The sequence below is a fragment of the Tachypleus tridentatus genome, chromosome 4 (assembly GCF_004210375.1).
Source record: "Tachypleus tridentatus isolate NWPU-2018 chromosome 4, ASM421037v1, whole genome shotgun sequence".
Lineage (NCBI taxonomy): Eukaryota > Metazoa > Arthropoda > Merostomata > Xiphosura > Limulidae > Tachypleus > Tachypleus tridentatus.
The window spans coordinates 62,946,065-62,968,505 of NC_134828.1; the positions used below are offsets into that span (position 1 = coordinate 62,946,065).

Consider the following 22,441-nt stretch of genomic DNA (forward strand, 5'->3'; position numbering starts at 1 on the left):
TGAAAAACGATAAACGACTGAAATTCAATGTGAATGAAATAAAAATAACTAAACAGTGAACTAATTTTTCCGTTTTATTATAATTACTAAACTAATAGTAGCATTTTCGCATTTCATCTTTAATGCATATTAAAGAAGAAAACAAACACAAATATGTTGTGTGCTTTCGAATGTCATAGAGGTCACAATTGTCAAACAATTGGCCTTCATGTTTTTTTTTTACCTTTACAGGCGAAGAATGAGCGACGTTGAAAGAGACCCCGCCCTCTGGCGGAGATCGAGGAGGGAAGCGTTCTTTTGTCGTGCCGACTCTCTTCCCTCGGGTTGTTTAACTGCATTTCCACAAGGACGAGAGAGGGAGCTGCATTCGACTGTCGGGGATTTTATGACTAAACATTGCATGAAAGAAATACTTGGCGGAGTTATTCCTCTTCATATGAGTTTATCAGACTTCTGCAATCTGACAGAAAAGGAACTGAAAACTGATCTTGGAATCGAGAATCCAGAACAAATAAAACGTATTTTGACGATCATACAGTTAGCAAAAGAGCTGGAAAGAGAATCGGAGGTAAGTAAAAAAAAATATTGCTTTTGATTTATAAGGTGGTTCTCACTGGTTAGAAAAGGAAACAAATATCAAATATACAACAATATATATATATATAATAAAAATGTGAATGTTATATAAATTTATAACTAAAATAATCTCATTAAATAAAATGGAGTTTCAGGAATACAGTTAAAAACCATACTGAGCAAATAAAGTGGCTCCTGGTGGCTGGAAGGTAAGCTCTGGGGCCTATAATGCTAGAATTGTGGGCTCGATCTTTGTGGTGGATGCACCTCAGCTTGACTATTTTGTAGCTTTTAATTCAAATGCAAAAACAATATGCAATATTAGCTTACCAACAACAGTTGAAGTTGAAAAACCTGATACTAAGTAATGCTATTGCTGATTTTTCGAAACAATAGTAGTAGACACTAGTTCAATGCTATTTAGATTTTTGACCGATAACGTTCACTTATGCTGTTTTAGGCGTGTTTTAGAAGAATAGATACTATGGGAGTCAAGCAACAGCTCGATTTGGCGGTGGGTACTGTCAACTAGTTGCTCTTCTTTTGGTCAACATTTCTAAATTAGAATGACAACGCCTAAACATTGGGATCTCTTACCTGACCGTTTTACGTGAGAATTAAAATATCATATACCATATCTGATAAAAATAGGGCCTGTCAATGGATAATACATAGTACATGTATGTCGAAAGTTTAGTCATAGCCACATGTCTGTATAGCACGCTCATGAATAAATGCTATTTAAAAATCCAGTTACTACTACAATAGAAACTGTCCCGTTTAGGTTCTTAAGACATTTTTGAACAGAGCGAAATATTAGCAGCCAAAATATAGTTAGAAATTAGTATCTGTTAATTACTACAGTACATTAATAACTAATTAATAGAAATTATGGTTAAGTAGTAATATAAGTTGCTAACCGTGAAACGATTGGCATATGATCATCACGCTTTTACTATAAGTACTAACCTTCAATGTAATATGCATGGTGATCTGGAAAAATAAACATAAAGACGAAAATTTAAGATAAAAACTTTAGTAGGTCATTATCTGTTGTACATATTCATTAGTATTCTCAGCTAAGTTTTCCATTATACCATTATTTTGTTATAGGCTGAAATCTTTTATGTCGTATGATATATGCTTAACTTAGCTAAAGATATGAGTTGCTTGTTCAAATACTGATTTAATGATAAAGAATATTATATTTAGCTATCTTTTATAAAATAACTTAACAGTATATCATCTAAGCATGTTTCCTTTCTGGATAATTAGTTTCTTATTTTCACTCTTTACACGGAAGAATTAAAAACACACGGTGTGATGGTGGTTGGGCCGCTCAACTCGCTATCTGCGAGTTTCAGATTTGTATTTTATTACCTAACAGCTCGCCTTATCAGCCATGGGAGCATTATAATGTGACAGTCAATCCCACTATTCGAGTAGAGTTGTTCAAGAGTTCGTAGTGTTGACCTGATGCCTTCCCTTTGGTCTTGGCGAGGGTTCGAATCCCAGTCGCACCAAACATGCTCGCACTTTCAGCCGTGGGAGCATTATAATGTGACAGTCAATTCCATTATTCGTCGGTACAAGAGTAGCCCAAGAGTTGGAGGTGTGTAGTGATGACTAGTTGTCTTTCCTCTAGTCTTACACTGCTAAATTAGGGACAACTTGCTTAGATAGTCCTTGAGTATCTCTGCATGAAGTTCAAGAAATAAACAGTAAAAATGTCTTCGTGATCTCAAAAAATTTCTACATGTAAATATTGCCTACAATGCCTGCCTGTTTTATTATTTCCATCCTCATCTCAAATAATGTTGTTGTCTTGTTAATGGTTAGGACTTTATAGAGTGTGATTTTGAAGTTTATCCCAACTATGTTTAATTGAAGTAAGAGTCGATGCCTAAACTGACCAAAAAAAAGACACTGAACTCACTCCCATGCTCCTTAAAGAGACAATCAGTGTTGGTTAATATTAATTCACTAGACGTTGTTGTTTATTATTAAGTATAAAACTACATTAAGGGTTATCTGTGCTCTACCCACAAAGGATAAGAAAACTCGGTTTTTAGTAGTAGAAGTCCGCAGACACTGTTCCGCTAGGGCGCGAGTTCATTAGGTTATTGTATTGTTGTTTTAGAATGGATCTTGTCCATGCATACGTGTGGAGATGATGCCAATTTGTCCACCTCGCCATGTTTTAACACGCTTCGGCAGTTATTAGTCTTTATGCAAAACCAGATATCACAGTTCTTGCTATGAAATTTAAACACACCATTGCACCATCCAACAGTTCGAACTGTGAAAATATCACAAGTACAGTTAGGTTTCTTACGTGTTTCTCCTTATATTTTTAATTTATCTGTACTGAAAATAAAATGAAAATCCACTCATAAGATCATACATGATTCCAACTACTCAATGTTCACAATGTGCGTTATAACTATCACTGAAACTGGTTTTCTGTTTGTATACGAAGTCAGAGTTTTTAGACTAATTATGGGCTACAATATGACACTTTTTTTTATTATTTCATTCATATGTCATCATTTGACATAATCAAATCCTCATCACTCTTGAAGGAATTAGTCAGTTGAAATACAGTCTGACGTCTGTTGCACCTTACAAGTTTATCATTTTCCTTTGGCAAATCACCAGTTTTTGGTTTTCATAGTTTTTGTTATTGTTGGAGATGTATTCTTTACAAATGGCCACTATTGAAAGACCAGTATTAAAAGTCTTTGTGCAGTCAGTCCAAGAAATAGTCTTTGATAACGACACAGACGCTAGACACGCACCTTTGAAAATCAGAGAAATCCTTGCTCGTACTCATTGTCTTGAAGACAAATCATAATTTACTGCACCTCTGCTTTTGAGTTTCGTGCAAACACTTGATATGTGTATCATTTAATTAGTGTTTATTACGCATGTAAATAAATAGACTGTTCTGTAAGTGTATGTACGTGAAGGGAAGTGCTAATAAAATAGTAAGTATATAATAGGTAATAATAAATGTTAATAACTATTGAATGCTGTGGATGTAAAAAAGGGCACTGCTTTATATTTGAATATATTCTAAGAAACATTGAATGACACATGTGCAGACAGTTAAAGAAACGGTAGTTGATAAGGACAGACCAAACAATAATTTCATCCAGTGTCGTACAATTATTCAGTTGTAAGTGGTAGCATTAATTGTAAAATAATGTTTAGTGAATAAAATAGTCATTTTACTTTCATTGTTCTACATTATTTATGTTAATTGTTAATGCTTACATGAATATTTTATATTTATCAAACAGTTTCATTTTTCATTAGTTGATATCAATATTAACTTTTGAACAAAGCAAGCTATCTACATAGACTGGAACTAAAACTTAGCTCGGCAATGAATATATCAAGAAATACATTTTGTAGTTATGTGTATAGACATAGTTGAAGTTTTCTGGAAATGCTTATGTTAAACGCAAAGCTAAGCAATGAGTCATCTGCGTTGATCACCTGAGGGATCGAACCCCAAACTTTAGAGCTATAAGCTTTCACACTTACCGGTGAGTCACCAGGGTGGTTTTTGGGAGGAAGAAAAAAGGCACTTAGACAGAAACGCGAATCAATTATTCTGTGGATTCAAATTTAGCTTCACACCGTTTTACAGTTTTAGTAAAATTTAAGGTTTGTGACAGTTTTTTGGATCTGTTTGATAGTGTCTGACTACTATTTATTAAATAGCTTTCAAGGAGACTTGTTATATAACTGTCTGGTAAACAGTCATAGAATTTTTCCTTTACCTTATTACATTTGCAGAAAATATGATAGACAGTTATTGTGCCTGGTTACTTGTAACATGATTGTGCCTGGTTATTTGTAACATGATTGTGCCTGGTTATTTGTAACATGATTGTGCCTGGTTATTTCACTTTATTTTTTTCTTCTCATTCCACAACCTACTTTGTTCCAAAAGTAGGTCATTGGTCATATTTTGTTGTTCGACTTTTGGTCTCAAATCTGAATTCTACGTGAAATCTTTGCCACGGTTTACAATCTTCTGACATCACTAAAGACACATATTTAGAAACTAATATTTTCAATAAATGTAGAAATATATTCTCTTCAAACTTTTTACTTTAATCTCTATCAGACATAACTGGTTAAGTGATGTTTGTAGTAACTTACTCTATTAAAGGGCCCGGCATGGCCAAGCGTGTTAAGGCGTGCGACTCGTAATCTGAGGGTCGCGGGTTCGCATTTCCGTCACGCTAAACATGCTCGCCCTTTCAGCCGTGGGGCGTTATAATGTGACGGTCAATCCTACTATTCGTTGGTAAAAGAGTATCCCAACAGTTGGCGGTGGGTGGTGATGACTAGCTGCCTTCCCTCTAGTCTTACACTGCTAAATTAGGGACAGCTAGCACAGATAGCCCTCGAGTAGCTTTGTGCGAAATTCAAAAATAACAGCAAACTCTATTAAATGTACGCCACCAAGCGATCGATACATGCAGAAAGAATAAAAGGAAATAAAGTGTACGCTTTCTGCTTTCACTTGAACACTCTTGATATTGTAAACAACTATTAGGTTTCACTGTACTTAACCACGTAGGATGGCAAGTAACCTCTAGAAACCCACTATATTCAGTATCATTTCACAGAGTATTGTATTTGTGCTACAAACGAAAAGACCAACACTATGTAGTTTCTATAACGAGAAAAAGCAAGGTCTACAGGTTTCGTTTTTCGTCATTCAAACGGAGTATTATTAAATCATCAATTAATATTTTTTGTGAAGAAAATGACAGTATTAATTTCTCTTTTTTTTTTCCTAATCACATGGAACGTTGTGTTTTTAAAGCCTTTCAAAACCGAGGAACGAACGTAGTAAAATAACCTATTGATCATACACTCTGTTGCAAATGTTTGTTTTTAGCATTACAACACACCAGCAAGAACTCTGACCTTTCCTGCTCCACTCCTTCAAGGACGTTTCTCCGTTGTTTTGTTTTTTTTAGTTTTTTCTAACATGTGCTGTTTAGCAGCTGCAAAGTATCCTCGACTTGATTTGAACTCTTTATCTGACCTGTGACACGGGCAACCAATAAATACGAATATGCGGCCAATGATTCATATTTTGTTTATCTCCATTTATCTATTACTATATATTACTTTACCGCGAGTAATAGCATATGTAATAACTAATTTTACAGTATCGCAGCTGAACTTCCTTTTTGCTGTTTTGCAATCCTTTTACGTTATACGTAAAGAAACGTATTCATATATGTTTTATGAGAGCAGCTACGTAAAAAAGGTTTCTTGTACATTTTCCTTCGATTTGCTTTCAAGTTAGCCCGGTTTCACAAAAAATTACTCGACATGGCTAGGTGGGTAAAGGCGTTTGACTCGTAAGCTGAGGGTCGCGGGTTCGAATTTCGGTCACACCAAACATGCTTGGCCTTTCAGCCGTGGGGGCGTTATAATGTGACGGTCAATCCCACTATTCGTTGGTAAAAGAGTAGCCCAAGAGTTGGCGGTGGGTGGTGATGACTAGCTGCCTTTCCTCTAGTTTTACACTGCTAAATTAGGGACGGCTAGCGCAGATAGCTCTCGTGTAGCTTTGCGCGAAATTTAAAAACAAACACAAAATATTATGTCTTATCTATAATTAAATATAAGGTTAACTGAAAGACCATGTATTGACTCAACCGCTTTGTAATATTAATTTTTAATTTATGCATTGGTATTTCAATGTATTTTCCACGTTTCTGTGATTTTATAAAAGTCAGTTGAATGACAAAGTTAAACAGATTTTATTACAGTAAAATCTCTTTTTTTCTCAGTTCCCACTTTATTTTTCGTGCTACACGAGCACCATCTATCATGCCCCTTGAATTACACAAAAAATCCTTGCTCTTCTTGGTTGTCTGGCAGATTAATCATGATACGATTACACTTCTCGGGTATTCGAGTCATTTTTTTACATCTAGGTTCACAAAGATATATAAAGTTTCAGAAGAAGAATATATTATTGACTTCAAAGTGTTTCGGGAAAATAACACTGCACAACAGTGTTTGCTTCTTGAACACTGTTGGATGTTTCTTATAGATTTTGGCTGCTGATCACGAAAATCACATCCAAATTTGCCCATCACGTACCGTTTCATCGAAATCTTCAATTTTGCTACAATGGAAAAATGATATGAGGGCAACTGGAATCCATCAATGCTTGCTGACTACTGTTGGACTCTGCGACGTGATGCACCGGACATTGAATACAAACGAAAATCAGGAGCAAAACACTTTTAATTATGTTGAACTTAATAGCGTATTAGAAACATAAAAGCAATTAAATACGTTACTGCCGGTAAACAGTTAACTGTCTATTTTTCAGAGTTCCTACGTGATGAAGCAAAACCAAAACTATATTTGTGCATACCCACCAGATACCTGTCACAATCAGTAAAACCTTTTCAGGAAGCAAAACTTTAAAAAAAATTGTTGTGCAGTGTGATATACTGACTTCACAGCGTTTAGGGAAAATGATGTAATAATTTCACATTGTTATAGTCTGTCCTGTAAATCGTATTAACAACAGAAACATCTGCATCAAAGCAGTGCACACTGAAACAAATACATTGTTGCTGCTGTTTAAGTATGAACTACGTTTGCGTTTTAAAACATTCATGTCCTCCTAAGTAAGCAAGATTTTTTATTGTATTCTTTACAACGAATCATTAGAAACTACCTGGCGTATCTCGTTCCAGCTAAGATGGTTTTCAGGTGATACTGAAATAGCAACTCTCATTATTGACACGTAAGCTCAGGTTTCACACGCTTTTCAAAGACTATGAAACGTCAAAATAAGTTCACCATGCATTAGGCCAGGCTTGTTTACACATCTCTCTCTTTCTTGAAGAAATGAATGGTGTGAAAGATGTTTACACGTTATTCGAGCTTCCTAACATCAGGACTGGCGCGCATGTCGTGTCACGTGACACGCTTTTGTTCTTGAAAAAAATTGCTGTCATACTCCATGACTTGACGACTTGTTTGAAGGCGTGTATTTTACTATCCAAAAATATGCCAATTTTTATCAAAACACAGTGTCTTTCCTTCACTATGTGATACGAATAAACTAATTTCAAATACTGAATACATATAATTTTCATACACACAACAGTGTAAATTACAAAATAATGGATATGTATTATTGTTATGGCACCCACAACCATCTAAACTACGAAATAATGACCATATATTATCATTCTAGTATACACAACAACCTATACCATAAAAATGTGCTCTATACGTGATAATTATTACACTTATAAGGCAGTATACTGTTTGGTTATGCATAAATAACGTAATCGAATTACTAGTTTAATTTTCTTATTAATGATGGGCCGACATGGCCAGGTGATTAAGGTACTCGACTCGTAATCTGAGGGTCGCAGGTTCGAATTCCCGTAGTACTAAACATGCTCGTCCTTTCAGCTGTGGGGGCGCTATAATGTTACGGTCAATCCCAATTATTCGTTTGTAAAAGAGTAACCCTAGAGTTAAAGGTGGGTGTTGATGTCTAGCTGCCTTCCCGATAGTCTTACACTACTAAATTAGGGACGGCTAACGCAGACAGCCCTCGTGTAGCTTTGCGCGAAATTTAAAAAAATGCTAATGACAAAGCTCAGAAGTTTCGTAGGTCAAGTGATAAATGTTTTAAGTAAATTCTAAGGTAAATATATTTACTGTAAGAACACGAGTACTGTTTTAATGAATAGGGAGAAGCATTTTATGTAACGAATTACTCATGATGTAACATATTTATATCAAAGCTTTGGCACTTGCAGTTACTGTAAATATGAAATTTTCTTTCTTATATGTAATGTACGGGTCTCCAAAGAAACTGGGATTCTTGTTTGAGACTAGTATAAAAATTACAGGGTCTTGCTGAAAGTTAAGAAATATAAATGATACCGTTGTTTGCATGCCTTGTAGTTCTCCCATAGCAAACAGAACAAAAATGTCACCAAAAAACATTTCGGATTTGCTGTCTAAAATTTCTTGAAAATTAATAAGCCAATGAACAAGGAAACAATAATTTTTCAATCGCTGTAACAGATCCGAAAACTATGGATACGAAACCAAAATATGAAACATATGACCCGTGAAAATACTAAAGTTATCTTTGTATAGGTCATAAGTATTATTGGAAGGGATGTGTACATAAGAGAACTGGTAGTTGTTTCATATATATATATATATATATGGATATAAAGAACAGAGCGTTTTTTCAAGTTTGACTAACAGTGACGATTTTGTTCTCTCGTAAATTGTGTCATTCTATAGAAAATACGTTGTTTTATATTATTGTAAAAATACAGTTCAATGAAATTTGAAGTATTTCTTCTCCTTTGCCTACTTTATTGGAAAAATCCAATGAACTTCATATTTTTCTCTTTTTTGTTTTTTAATAATTCAGATTTTCTCTTGCTCCTTGCTGTTTTGTTAATATTTTCTGATTTATTTGATCTCGGTTCTGATGCTTAATGGTATTTCATTTCATTGTTATATTGAACAACCTGGATTGATTTTGTATACAAATAAACAAGGAATTCGAGATGGTTGGTTTGTATTATGCTTATGGAAAGCTTGCCAGCCTAAGAATCTGTACAAGTTTACGCATGATTAGTCTTACACCTAATACGTTTTGCAAGATCTACTTAAGGTAAAGAAAATGTCAAATGCAGCACATTTTTTCAAACTTTTCTTCCTTAAGAAGATGTAGCCTACTCAGGTTTTTTTCAAGAGGCATTTATAGTCTGGATTATAACATAGCTTAAATTGCGACTGCAAAGAATACACGTAAACATATTATGGAATGAAATTAAGTTATCTAGCATCGTGACTTAGTTGTATGAATTATGTTGTTAATTTCTTAAATTTGTTGGTAATAATCAGTTTTCTTCTTTTTTTGCATTTATATAACTTATTTTTGTTCAGTAAATTATTTGTAAATGTAATTAATTAATGATTTTATATATAGCTTTCTTGTTAATAATTTGTATACATTTTTAATAAATATATAACGCGCCATCTGTTGTACATTTTTATAATATAGCTAATTTTTCCATATTATGTAGTATTCTGTAGTGTCATGTTTGACGTTACCTTCATATTTAAATTGTCTGTCACTTGAGGAAGAGCTCATAAAAGAGCTAGAAAGCTTGGTTACACAAACATATTGTGCAGTTAGCTCTAAAGTTTCTTTAGTTGTGATCAGAATGCTCAACACTTCACAGGGCAACGACCCTTCGTTGTATGTCTCATCTCTTCTCGCTCTTATCGTAAAGTTCCTGACACGCTTTGTCAGTTAAGAAAAACTATATTGTTGTCGTTCGTGTTTCTGATTTTTCACTCCATACTTTACCAAATAAATCTTTTACGTTTCAGGTATCTCATTTTGTTCCTATTTATTTTTGTAGAAACACTGGTATTATATTTTTTATAACTAGCTATAATTCCTTTTTTTGTGAATACTTCATGTTTAAACGTAATTTTTGGGAAATGTCATGTTTGTATTATGTCACAAAGTTAATAATCTGCTCATAACAATACCAGGTAAAATAGTAAACGTTTCTTTGGACAATTGTTGCTCGACGTACTGGTTTTATTCTTCATCAAAGCGAGATTTCACTTTGCGAAAAACATTTTTCATATTTTATTTGTCAATCCTACTATTCGTTGGTAGAAATTGTTGCTCGACGTACTGGTTTTATTCTTCATCAAAGCGAGATTTCACTTTGCGAAAAACATTTTTCATATTTTATTTGTCAATCCTACTATTCGTTGGTAAAAACGTAGCTCAAGAGTTGGCGGTGGGTGGTGATAACTAGCTGTCTTCCCTTTAGTTTTACACTGCAAAATTAGGGACGGCTAGCGCGAATAGCCCTTGTGTAGCTTTGCGCGAAATTCAAAACAAATCAAACCAATATTGCATTGGGTAATGATTTGGAGATATGGCCCTAGGATAGTAGAAACTGGCCTATTCACCCGTTTTCATCCTCTGAGTAGATAGATGTTGTGTTGTTTTATCTGCTGGTATATGATCCTCAACCTTCTCTTTCATAGCCATGGTCTAAGTCTTTTGAAATAAACACTATGACACAAATATCGTATCTTTACATTGATGACATCTTCAATATCTGAAGTAACAGTCTTGAAAAGTTAAAAATATTAACTGTATTTTTTAATTATTTCACCTGTGCATTAAGTTTACACACTAACAACGACAGTTTTTATTCCATATATCATAGTAACGTTCACAGCTAAAACATGACGTGAACCAATTCTCAATTCACAACGGAATAAGCTAGAAACTAGGAAAATATTTGAAAATAACAGTTAGTTGGTTTTGCTTGAAAAGTCATCACTTTCACCAATAATATTTGCTTTGTCAAAGAGAGTGGTGCTGGCAAACGGTGTCTCGAAAAGAACGCAGTTTATCAGCTTTAGTGCATGGTGTGTACTGAAATCAGTTTATCAGCTTTAGTGCATGGTGTGTACTGAAATCAGTTTATCAGCTTTAGTGCATGGTGTGTACTGAAATCAGTTTATCAGCTTTAGTGCATGGTGTGTACTGAAATCAGTTTATCAGCTTTAGTGCATGGTGTGTACTGAAATCAGTTTATCAGCTTTAGTGCATGGTGTGTACTGAAATCAGTTTATCAGCTTTAGTGCATGGTGTGTACTGAAATCAGTTTATCAGCTTTAGTGCATGGTGTGTACTGAAATCAGTTTATCAGCTTTAGTGCATGGTGTGTACTGAAATCAGTTTATCAGCTTTAGTGCATGGTGTGTACTGAAATGCGTGTGTATATACAGGAGATCTCAAACACCTTTACATGATTCAATTAATGAATATATACACGAAATAAAGAAGTGGGGAAAATTAAACCCAAAGAAAATTACATTCATCTTTACTCTCGAACACACTATGTATATTCGTGGTTGAAATTCTAATAAAAAGAAAAAAAAAGTTACAAAGACCGAAAGAATATACTATATTTGTCATTGTCCCTAATTTTGAACTACAGACATCATTCATGCTAAGGAACTGAAGAACTCTCACAAAGCATCCATAAATTTAATGATTGGGGAATATTTCATGATATGACACGGATTCGAAACTAGGCTGGTACTTCTGAAATCCAGAGATCTACTGAAAACAAACATGTAAACAACACGGAAAAGAGCCCTCGAATCAATAGAATGGCACCTCTAAAGTTTATAAGTAAACGTTAACTTCAGTGCTTTTTAATATTTATTTACACTGTACTTTACCTTAATACAACATATCCGAGGGTCCCGGGTTCGAATCCCGGTAGCACCAAACATACTCGCCCTTTCAGCCGTGGGGGCGTTATAATGTTACGATCAATCCCACTATTCGTTGGTAAAAAAGTAGCCCAAGAGTTGGCGGTGGATGGTGATGATTAGCTGCCTTCCCTCTAGTCTTACACTGCTAAGTTACGGACGGCTAGCGCAGATAGCCCTTGAGTAGCTTTGCGCGAAATTAAAAAAAACAACAACATATGTGCTAGGAAAGAAAAATGAAAACACTATTAAAATAAAGCAAACGTTTCTCAGAAGTTTGTCATTAGTAAAAGGAATAACAAAAACAAAGAGACTGTAAAGATTAATCGTTAAATAAGAAGTATTAAAACAATTTTGTGTGAATGAGAAAAATGGAAAACTTCGAACTGCTAGTGTGTATTGCGTTTTTCTTATAGCAAAGCCACAAGAGGCTAACTGGTATGTTCACCGAAGGAAATTGAACCGTTGAATTTAGCTTGTAAATCAGTAGATTTACCGCTGTATTAAGGGAGTATTTGAATGGTTAGAAATCTGTTAGTTAATCAATCACTGTGGTGGATTTGTTTATTTTAAAATTTCGCGTAAAGCTACTTGATGGCTATCTGCGCTAGCCGTCCCTAATTTAGCAGTGTAAGATTAGAGGGAAGGCAGTAGTCATCACCACCTACCGCCAACTCTTGGGCTACTCTTTTACCAACGAATAGTGGGATTGACCGTCACATTATAACGCCCCCACGACTGAAAGGGCGAGCATGTTTGGTGTGACCAGGATTCGAACCCGCGACCCTCGGATTACGGGTCGAACGCCTGAACACACTTGGCCATGCCGGGTCTATCTCTAATAGAAAGAAACGTTCAATAAGTGGGAGTTAACTTCGTGAAAGATGGAAGTTAGCTTGTTTAATCTGATTTTTAACTGGGACTATATGAGTATTTTTCTGTGTTTCACAGTTAATCTGAAGATGCTATTTGTCTAGCGAATTTCCAGCTGACCTATCACCAGTAGATATATTGGTTATCAGCTGTAGTCTGTTAGTCGAGAACTTTGGCATCAGAACCAGCATTTGTGGTAGTTTGTTCGAGTCGTGATTTGATAATTTGAATATTTACTCTGTTGCGTAATACTCAAATGGGTGTTTTTTATTGCTATTCTAATTCATATAGCTGTATGTCGTACCATTCTGATTACCATTCTACTGTGTTGATTTCACAGTTTCTAAAGTATTTTGTAATTTGTTCAGGATATTAAAAGCCGATATGTTCTGTGAGTTATCTGGTGTGGATTTTATGCGGTTTAATGGTAGGAAGTTCAACCTTTATTTCAGCTTCCGATGCACCTTACATAATTTATTCTTGTTTCTCTATTGTTAAACGAACAATTCCTCACCCTTAAAAATGTAGATATGGTTACGAAGAATCTCCTTCTGTTTCGATTTGTTTTCAAATTTTGACATTTTGCTTTCAAAATCTCAGTTTGCTACCATTAATTGAAACGATAGCGGTTTGACCTTGAGTGTGATGCTTACCTTTGAGCTAATTTCATCAAAACACTTAACCTTTGTATCAAATACAATAAAAACAAGACGAACATGGATGCATAGAAGTGAAACAATGTCCCTCTTAGCCTAGAACGAGGATAATTAGGTTTTTTTATAGATAAACAATACTATTTGTGAGAATGTTCTGTCTCTTACTGGATAGTTAGGTTTCAGATTTACCGCCATTTGCGAATATTAAACATATTTCTGTTGTTTTGTTTTGTTTTTGCAACCAGTTAGATTTTCAAAAATGTTAAACCGGCGGTTTCAATGGAGAATGTTCAATTTCCCTTTTTCCTGTGCTTTTATTTTAATGTTATGTTTGTGTCTGCTGGAATTATGGGTCTAGTCTATCGGTTTTCATAGAAACTTGTTAATATTGGTAATTCTTTATCTTTCACCTATTTACATTAGGAGTGTTGAGAGTGATGAATACGGAATGTAAATAACCACTAAATTGTTTCATATTTTGTTTGTTTGTCACACAAATACCTATCTCAGTTAAAACAGTATCGTGTTTTTGTCATGCTCAATATAATGCTTTGTAATGTTCATTCAAAATTTGAAGACAATAGAGTTTTTGTTTTGCCCCATGTAGTGCTTGTAAAGTTCATTCAGAACTTGAAGACAATGATAGTGTTTTTATTTTGCCTCATGTAGTGCTTGTAAAGTTTATTCAGATTTTTGTTTTTGATTTGTTCGATTGTAAAATCTGCTATGGTAGTCGTTTCAACTTTCAAATTGTTTGTTTTGACGAGTATTTTTTTGGTCACTGTCGTGGCTGATATTGTGTTTTATATTTCAAATACGTGCTCTGTAAAAATAACAACATGCATTAAAAGAAATGACATGACATGTGTTTGAAATTATGGATTAGAAATATCAGGAAGAAGAAAATTAAAATATTATACAAATAAATATACACGTATATGGTGTACTCGAACTTACGTTTATATATATGTTATTTTTACATACAGTCGTTTATTTAAAAAAAGTCTGAAACATATCCGTATGCGTTCCGTATTTTAAGAGGAGAAAATAATTTGCTTTCGAGGTGAACAAACTTACACGTGCATAGAAACTTTACAATCAATTTTATTCTCATTTGAAAGTCTTCCCTCTAACTCCAAGACCAGCATATAACTAAATCAGCAACAGTTTAATAATGTAATAATCAGTTTCCAACAGAATGACTTTTCCATGTGTATTAATTTTCGTATTGTGAAGCACATTTTACTTAACTCAGTCAAATGAAATGTGATGTGCACACTCTCATTTGGCAAATATACATGCTTAATAGAAAAGGAAATGTATCTTTTTCCGAGTAAGGAGCATCGAGGAAATAAAAGTTTTCTATCAGGAACGTAACTTTTATATATACGTATATATATATATATCTGTTATTTGTGATATCGTGTTTCCACCAGAAGAATTTGACTTCAACATTTTCAAAGTATCAACTCCACTGATTTCACACTATGTTTGTCCCAATTCAAAAATTTCACAAGGAGATCGAGTGCCTTCTGTAACACGAAACATCCAGAGCGGCTTGTATAATTTGTTATAACCGCTCAAATACAGTGCAGTTTTTTGTGACATATTTATTATAGTTATTCGTAGTTGTTTCGACAATAACTATGAGGGAGGGATGTTCGTATTTGAAAGTAATAAGTTTGAGAATCTTTTGACAGCTGTAATTCAAGGTAAACAGTTGATTTGTGTGAAGCACTATGTGCTTCAAGATGTACTGAGAAACTGTAACATATCTAATATCAATAGACATGAAACGTTTTAAGTCAGTTCTGATTTCTGTCAGCAGTTTTTAAATTTCCTGATTATTTATTTAATAAAAACTTTAATTATTTGTGTCTAACCTACTTCATTTGTTTTTTGTAACTGGCAACTAGCAACTGATTATATACATACATATGTATGTTAATAATCAATAACTAGTCACTATTGCTTACATAAAATAGTCACTATCTGTTGTTTATAACAACTAACTATAATAGCTAGTGCGCGGATCTCTCGCTGGGACAGCGGTAAGTCTACGGATTTATAACGCTAAAATCAGCTGTTCAATTCTCTTCGATGAATACAGCAGATAACCTGATATGGCTTTGCTCTAAGAAAAATACACACACACAATAGTGTGAGAAAACGTTAATTTCTTGACAGAACATTTAAATCATTTTGTTTTGGTTAATTCTATTAGTTTCAGTAAGCGGTGAATATATATATATTAAATTTGCATGGATACACTTTAAGTAAGCAGTTCTGATTAGTGCTGTAAATCATTAGGTTTGACTGGTGCTATTATTGAGAGTTAATTTCAGATAATATTAAAGAATGAAACACATATAATATTGTAGTGTTAAGTCACTACAGATGACTGTCATGGCATCAAGAGCTCTTTATTTAGTTATTATATTCTTGATTCACAGTGCATTTTTCTATTATTTGTCAATCCTATGGAATTAGGATAGCTTTATACCTGGAATAATATGCCACAACCCTTTTCTGACGAAGAATGATCGTATATTAAGGTTGTTAAACGATAACCAAAAAACAGGGTTTCAAAGAAACAACCCTTCAGTGACCTCTATGGAGTGATAAAACTTACATTTCAGAACGTTACAAGCAGCAGCAAGCTTCAAAACCATATCCTAAGCAACCGAGGATAAAACCTTCATCCTCATAGTTAAGACTGATTACGACAGAGGGTATGATTTTCACCCAAAACACTATTGCGATGACTTTTTATATACTGTTAACCAAAAAAATATTCTGGTATTTGGAGTTAACGAACGCTTTAAAACGAAACATTTACAAGTTTTCCAGCTACACTTTAAAATCACTGTTTGTTTCTTTTTTGAAAAAATGCCAGAAAAAATGGGACCATGGAAGTGTAATTTGAACATGTACCTGTTAATCTCACGACCCACCTCTATTATTTTATCATTGATTTGTCTGAACTTGGTCGAAGTCAACGTTCACGAAAATGAAAGCTCTGGAAAAGCTTGCCGTGATATAAGGTCCGAGATCGACTTCTCGCTGTCATTCACAGAAGCCTATTACAATAGAAATTTCGGTGTCGGCCAATAATGTATACTCAGGACAGTCAAACTGGACACGATTGATGATGCAGGAGGTAGTTCCATAGGCAGCTCGAGACCTGATATATTGTTCATACAAAGTCCTATTAATTATATGGCAATCAGTTGGTTGTCAGGTTCGATTAGCTTTATTAATAGTCAGTATGTTATCGTTGTTTTATTTAATAAATGATTAGCATTGTAAATAAGAAATACTACATTATGAAGTCAATTTGATTACTATATAAGAATAATGTGTGTTTTTTTTCAGATATAGATTATTTCAAACACAAGATGTGCATAACGTTTTCAGCTGTTGGAAGCACTTCAATTACCATAAAAAATATCGAAACTTCACATCTTATGATCTTGTGCACCTCAAAAACACAAAGAGCTTATAACGTTAGGAATGTAATGAACTCTACCAAATGCATATCTAACAGTTAGATTAATAGTAAACAATTTATACGATAAATTTTTTCTTAGAAATAAGAAGTTGAAACGAGAACTGGTTACCAATAATAGTAGGACTAGCGTTATTGTTTAATATGCATTTTAAGTAAAAATTTATACAAAAAGATTGGGATTTTAAACGACCATAAGGTCAGGATGAAAACGACTAGTTTAATTAATATTTAGATATTTTGTGCCACACAATAACATATTTTTTCACTTAATGAGCTTGAAGTAACTTATCCACAAGCATTAGTCCATCAGTCATGAATACATGTATACACTTAGAATACAACTGATAGATCAAGATAAAACATTTAAAGTTGGTGTTTCTTATTTATTATTATCATTATGAACTGGAAAATTCAACCTAAATCGCTTGTTTTTGTTTGTTGTTAAGGGTAGAACTACACAATCGACTATCTGTGCTCTTCTAAACACGGGTGCTAGAACATGGTTTTCAGATATTTCTAATTTTGAACTACTGACCAGAGAAGGAAGTCAATCAACAGCATCCTTTGAGTGGAATAATAAATTTGACTCTCACCTTTATAACGAGAGCGTTCAGCGTCGTCTCGTTATGGAATACGCAGCCCAGTATGCTAATCACTAGGGTGCACTCGGCCTTTGTTAAATTTTATGAAAAACATATTTCAAATTTCATTCTAAATCCAATATAGTTATCTGGGATTTTATAGATGTTGTCTAAATCTCTGTCCTGTTTGCAATTAATTAATTAATACATGCACAACTTGATAAGTAGTTAATCAACATATAATGAGCATGGCAAATACAACAAATTTATTAATGTTTACTATTTAATATACACGTAGTTTTATTTTTTATATTTTACCTTGCAAGTATTTTTATTTATATTTCTGAAAGTTATAAGAATACTTCGAAGATTTCTTTCTAATTAATTCGAAACTGTCTTTGAACCCAAAAACCCATGTTTACCTGTGATGATAAAACTTTTGTCCAGTTAGTTTCCTGGAATCTTTATCGCGAGAAACCTGTCGCGTCTGGAGTTGTTTTTAGAAACGTTTTACATTACGTATTATAAGGCCAGACGTGATTACTTTCAAGATAGTAAATCGTATCTATTGAATTTACCTTATTCCTTAAGGTTAAAGACGTAATATAATGCTTTATAATTGTATCTGTCTATCTAACCATCATTACTAAAAGTACTTAAATCACAACAGTTTTTTTGTTTATGGTTTTAAATAAACATTTTAAGGTCACTGTTTCACAATTATAGAATACATTCGTTTTAATTACCATCGTTATTGTTTAATAGCTATAGAGAAAACATTGGAATTATAGTCACTGTTGCACAAAACATGTAGACTACTAATGAACTAGTTTATAAGGTACATATATAACTTTCATTGCTATAGGAATAAATGTTTCAGTACTCAGGCTTTTGGCACACTGCCACTTTTAGAAGTATTTGGGGTCATGCCTCCCCAGAATTTTTTATTTGTTTTTTAATATCGCGCAAAGCAACACGAGGTTTATCCGCGCTAGACGTCCCTAATTTAGCAGTGTAAGGCTAGAAGGAAGGTAGCTAGTCATCATCACCCACCGTCAACTCTCGGGCTACTCTCTTACCAGTGAATAGTGGGATTGACCGAAACTTACTAACGTCCCGACGGCTGAAAGGGAATTTGAACCCGCGACCCTCAGATTACGAGTCTAGCGCTTTAACCATCTGGCCATGTCGAAGCTTTTGAAAAGTTAATGCTGAAATTGAATCTTAAGCCATTTTAATTACACATACTATATACACTCAACGTAATATGCTGAATTAAAAGAAGCAGGTTTTAATACATAAGTTCTGACCATGCAGGCAATGAAAAAGTAGTCAAGTCATGGCCTAATTGGCCATACTGTTTTTAACAGCCCTGACTTTGGAATCATATTCCCTGTTGTAGGAAGTATGCAGGCTACTGATGAACTATTTTTGAAGGTACACATAGAACTTCTTTAATAATAAACGTAGTTTCAAATATGAAAATACAAGTTGCTCCTGGATACGTTGTGGCAGCAACTTATTTATACGTGAATTATGTTGCTTTTCCAAACATATATCCTTTCTGATTGTGTTGCATATTGTTGATTGGGGCACGTGACGGCTTTCGCAATAGACATTTGTATTCTTGGATTCTCACCAATTGTAAGCGCTGCACTTTGCTTTCGAAAATGGTATGCGACTTGTTGCAATTTCTTTCTGGATGGTCCTGTTGTCCTAAGTTGATCCATGTTTATTTGTTTTCCAGTGCCGTTGAGTAATATGTTTATGACCTGAGTGCATGAGTATCTTTTGTCTCAAAGGGCTGCTGCAAACCATTCTCAAAATCGATCAAAAAAGTCAAAGTTTAGTTCTAACACATTCTTTTCCATCGTGACTTTAAATGGACTATTGTCAAGAAACTTGTGGACTTGTGTATTGAAATATACATTTGATATAACGCATTCAGTTTTCTGTGTTTTACTAATTTTATAGGAAATTTAGTTGTTCAATATCTTTGCTATTTTCCAAAATTTAACCTTGTAAATTTTAATAATAGCACATTTGGTTCTTTATGAACATTTTCGTTATATTAATATAATCTTTAGCCACACAAAATATACTAATAAGGACATCATAACGCTATAAAAAGCCGAAAAATTTCTTCTAACGTGACATTTCAGAAAGTTACGTTGAAACTAAATTACTTTATTGTGCGTGTGAAATTTTAGGAGAACGCTATAACGACAAGATTTCTTTCATTAAACGTTACTACTCGATCTTTAAAGACAAATGTACAAACTAGAATTAATTAGTTCTGAGTTTAGCTAATGAAAGATGTTATTTGGTATCAAGCACAAGGCTTCATATAGATCTATTTGAGATCTACCCCTAACCACCACAGGTATCGAAACCGGGTTTATAGGAGGATAAGTTTGCCTACATGCTGCTGTACCACCGTGGCCTGATGGAAGAAGAGATTAAACATAATAAAGAGAAAAAAACAACAACTTAAAGTAGTTCAATGATGCTCATAAAACAATGAATTAGTAAAAATTATTTTAAATGAAGACGTCAAGTATCAAAATTTTAAATTAAGTGCCCAACATGAAAAAATACACACATCTCTGGAGCTCTTCTTTGGTGGTTGATTTTGTACATTTCCACTTGATAAAAACGTACGGAATTTTTCAATTGTCTGGTAAGTTTACAGTCTCACAACGCCATCTCCGGTGTGGCTTTGCTTTAAAACAAAACAATTATTCAGGCTTATTATCTATGTGTCACCATCTAGTGATTCTTCCTAAATTCTAATGTAACTTTTATTTTATTACATCGCATTTTCAGTGCTAAGTGTTAGTGATGTTTTTTTTTATCTCACTAAGTTTTTTTTATTACCACAAAACTTTATTCCAAATAGAATAAATAAATAAATACCGAATGAAAAACGACAGGGTATTGCGTGAGTTAGAGAAATGTTAACAGGCCCGGTATGGCCAAGTGATTAAGGCACTCGCCTCGTAATCCCAGGGTCGTAGGTTCGAATCCCCGTCACGTCAAGCATGCTCGCCCTGTCAACCTTGGGGCGTTATAACGTGACGGTCAATCCCACTATTCGTTGACAAAAGAGTAGCCCTCGAATTAGTGGTTGGTGGTGATGACTAGCTCCCTTCCCTCTAGTCTTATACTGCTAAATTAGGGATGGCTAATAGAGATAGCCCTCGTGTAGCTTTGGGCGAAATTCAAAACAAATCAAACCACCAATGTGTTCGGTTCCTAAGGGTAATTTTTATTCTAATTCTTGTAATACAAAAATTGTAGGACAAAAATGTTTCAATGGTTCATCGAAAAATCTGAAGGCTTTTGACCCGAAAAACTGAGTTTTGATATCAGAGGTGGAAAGAGCACAGAGAGCTCGTTTTATGTGAACAATATATTTTGGCTTGTGTATGATTAATATTAAGCACAAAGCTATATAATGGGCAATCTGTGTTCTTCCCATGCTCACCACGGTATGGAAACCAAAATTTTAGCATCGTAATCATACAGAATTACCGATGAGCCAATGAGGAAGAGGGGCAAAATATACTTATGTGTCTGTTAGTATCATTCAGCCTATTATCTTGAATACACAAATAATAACATATGTTTCTGTCGTGTAGCTATGATTACTGTTTACGAGCTAAAAATAATTATTTTTACTAACTTAACAAAGTATTATTTGGGATTACTTTGTTTTCTGTTGTTAACCGTCGTAAATTGCGTGACGATATCTCTACGCCGACCCAGAGTTTACTATCAACTGAAGTACAACCTCGTGTGTGCTTCGTCTTAGTTTCTTTGAATTTTAATCTTGTGAGATTAAATATTGCTTCCAAACAAGAGCTGGTGGTGCATGTCATAGTGTAGCTTGGTAAACTCACAGACTGATGGAGCGTCTCTCTGATTGCTTTTGAGGCCGTGAGATTAGATAGCTGGTACGTGTACCATAACAGCATCAACACCTGCTGTTCATTAAATCTGACTAAAAGCTGAAATATAAACAAGCTAACAAAAGATCAATTAAACCAATCACAATCCTCGTCGCATTGTGTGGTATTTTTGGGCATGATCAGTATTCTATTATCTGGCAAGATTCTTTATGAAACAAAGAAGAAAAATACGTGTAAGAAAAGAGGCGTAAGAGAACTGTTTAAAGATTGATTTCACTGAAGCACGTAGATATATCGCTGGATATTTTTTCTTTACTGTATACAGAAAATTGAGTAAGTTATAAGAAAAGGATTCTTAATTTATAAATTAGCAAGTCACGTTGACAACCAAAGCCGACTTAAAATGCGGTGGAACGGTATGTATCAGAACTACATTTTGACATTATTTGGCATTACATTGGTAGTGTGATAGTGCCGAAGATGTATTCCTTTCAGGAAGAATATGTAACAACCTTTTACAACGCAAAATATTCATATATTCAGATCATAACGATATGTTCAGATCAGGGATTTAGAACTTCCCCAACGGGGATATCCTTTGCACTTAAATAAAATTAAAAAAAAAGAATCAACTTAGAATACCAATACCACCTTGAAAGAGACCTGAAACAAGTTATGTTTCAGTTGTGGTAAGCAAATTGCGGCATTTTGTGACTGGCTATTTTCGCGAATATATGAAAACAAAAGTAAGAGGCAAAGGTTGTCCTTGTCCACGCGTCGCAAGTAACAGTGTACGCAAAATAATCAAGAAGGATCTATGTCTAGGAAATCAACGCAAACCGTATGTACACAAATTCTGCGACATATCTCTTAACTGTCGAATACCTCAAGGAGTTGGAGAATAAAAGTGATATTTATGTTATTCCACATCAAGATATCGCTCAAGTCACTAAACGTAGTAATTATAAATTT

The 22,441-nt window shown here is 34.2% G+C and overlaps 1 protein-coding gene across 4 annotated transcripts in view; it reads left to right on the forward strand.

The window, feature by feature from the left end:
• Positions 1-22,441, forward strand: part of LOC143249274 (uncharacterized) — a 78,144-nt gene that overhangs the window by 19,664 nt on the left and 36,039 nt on the right. For all 4 annotated transcript variants that reach the window (XM_076498832.1, XM_076498828.1, XM_076498830.1 and 1 more), the window contains exon 2: positions 232-568. In XM_076498832.1, coding sequence (XP_076354947.1) covers positions 232-568 — 337 coding nt within the window. The remainder of the gene's footprint in view (positions 1-231; positions 569-22,441) is intronic.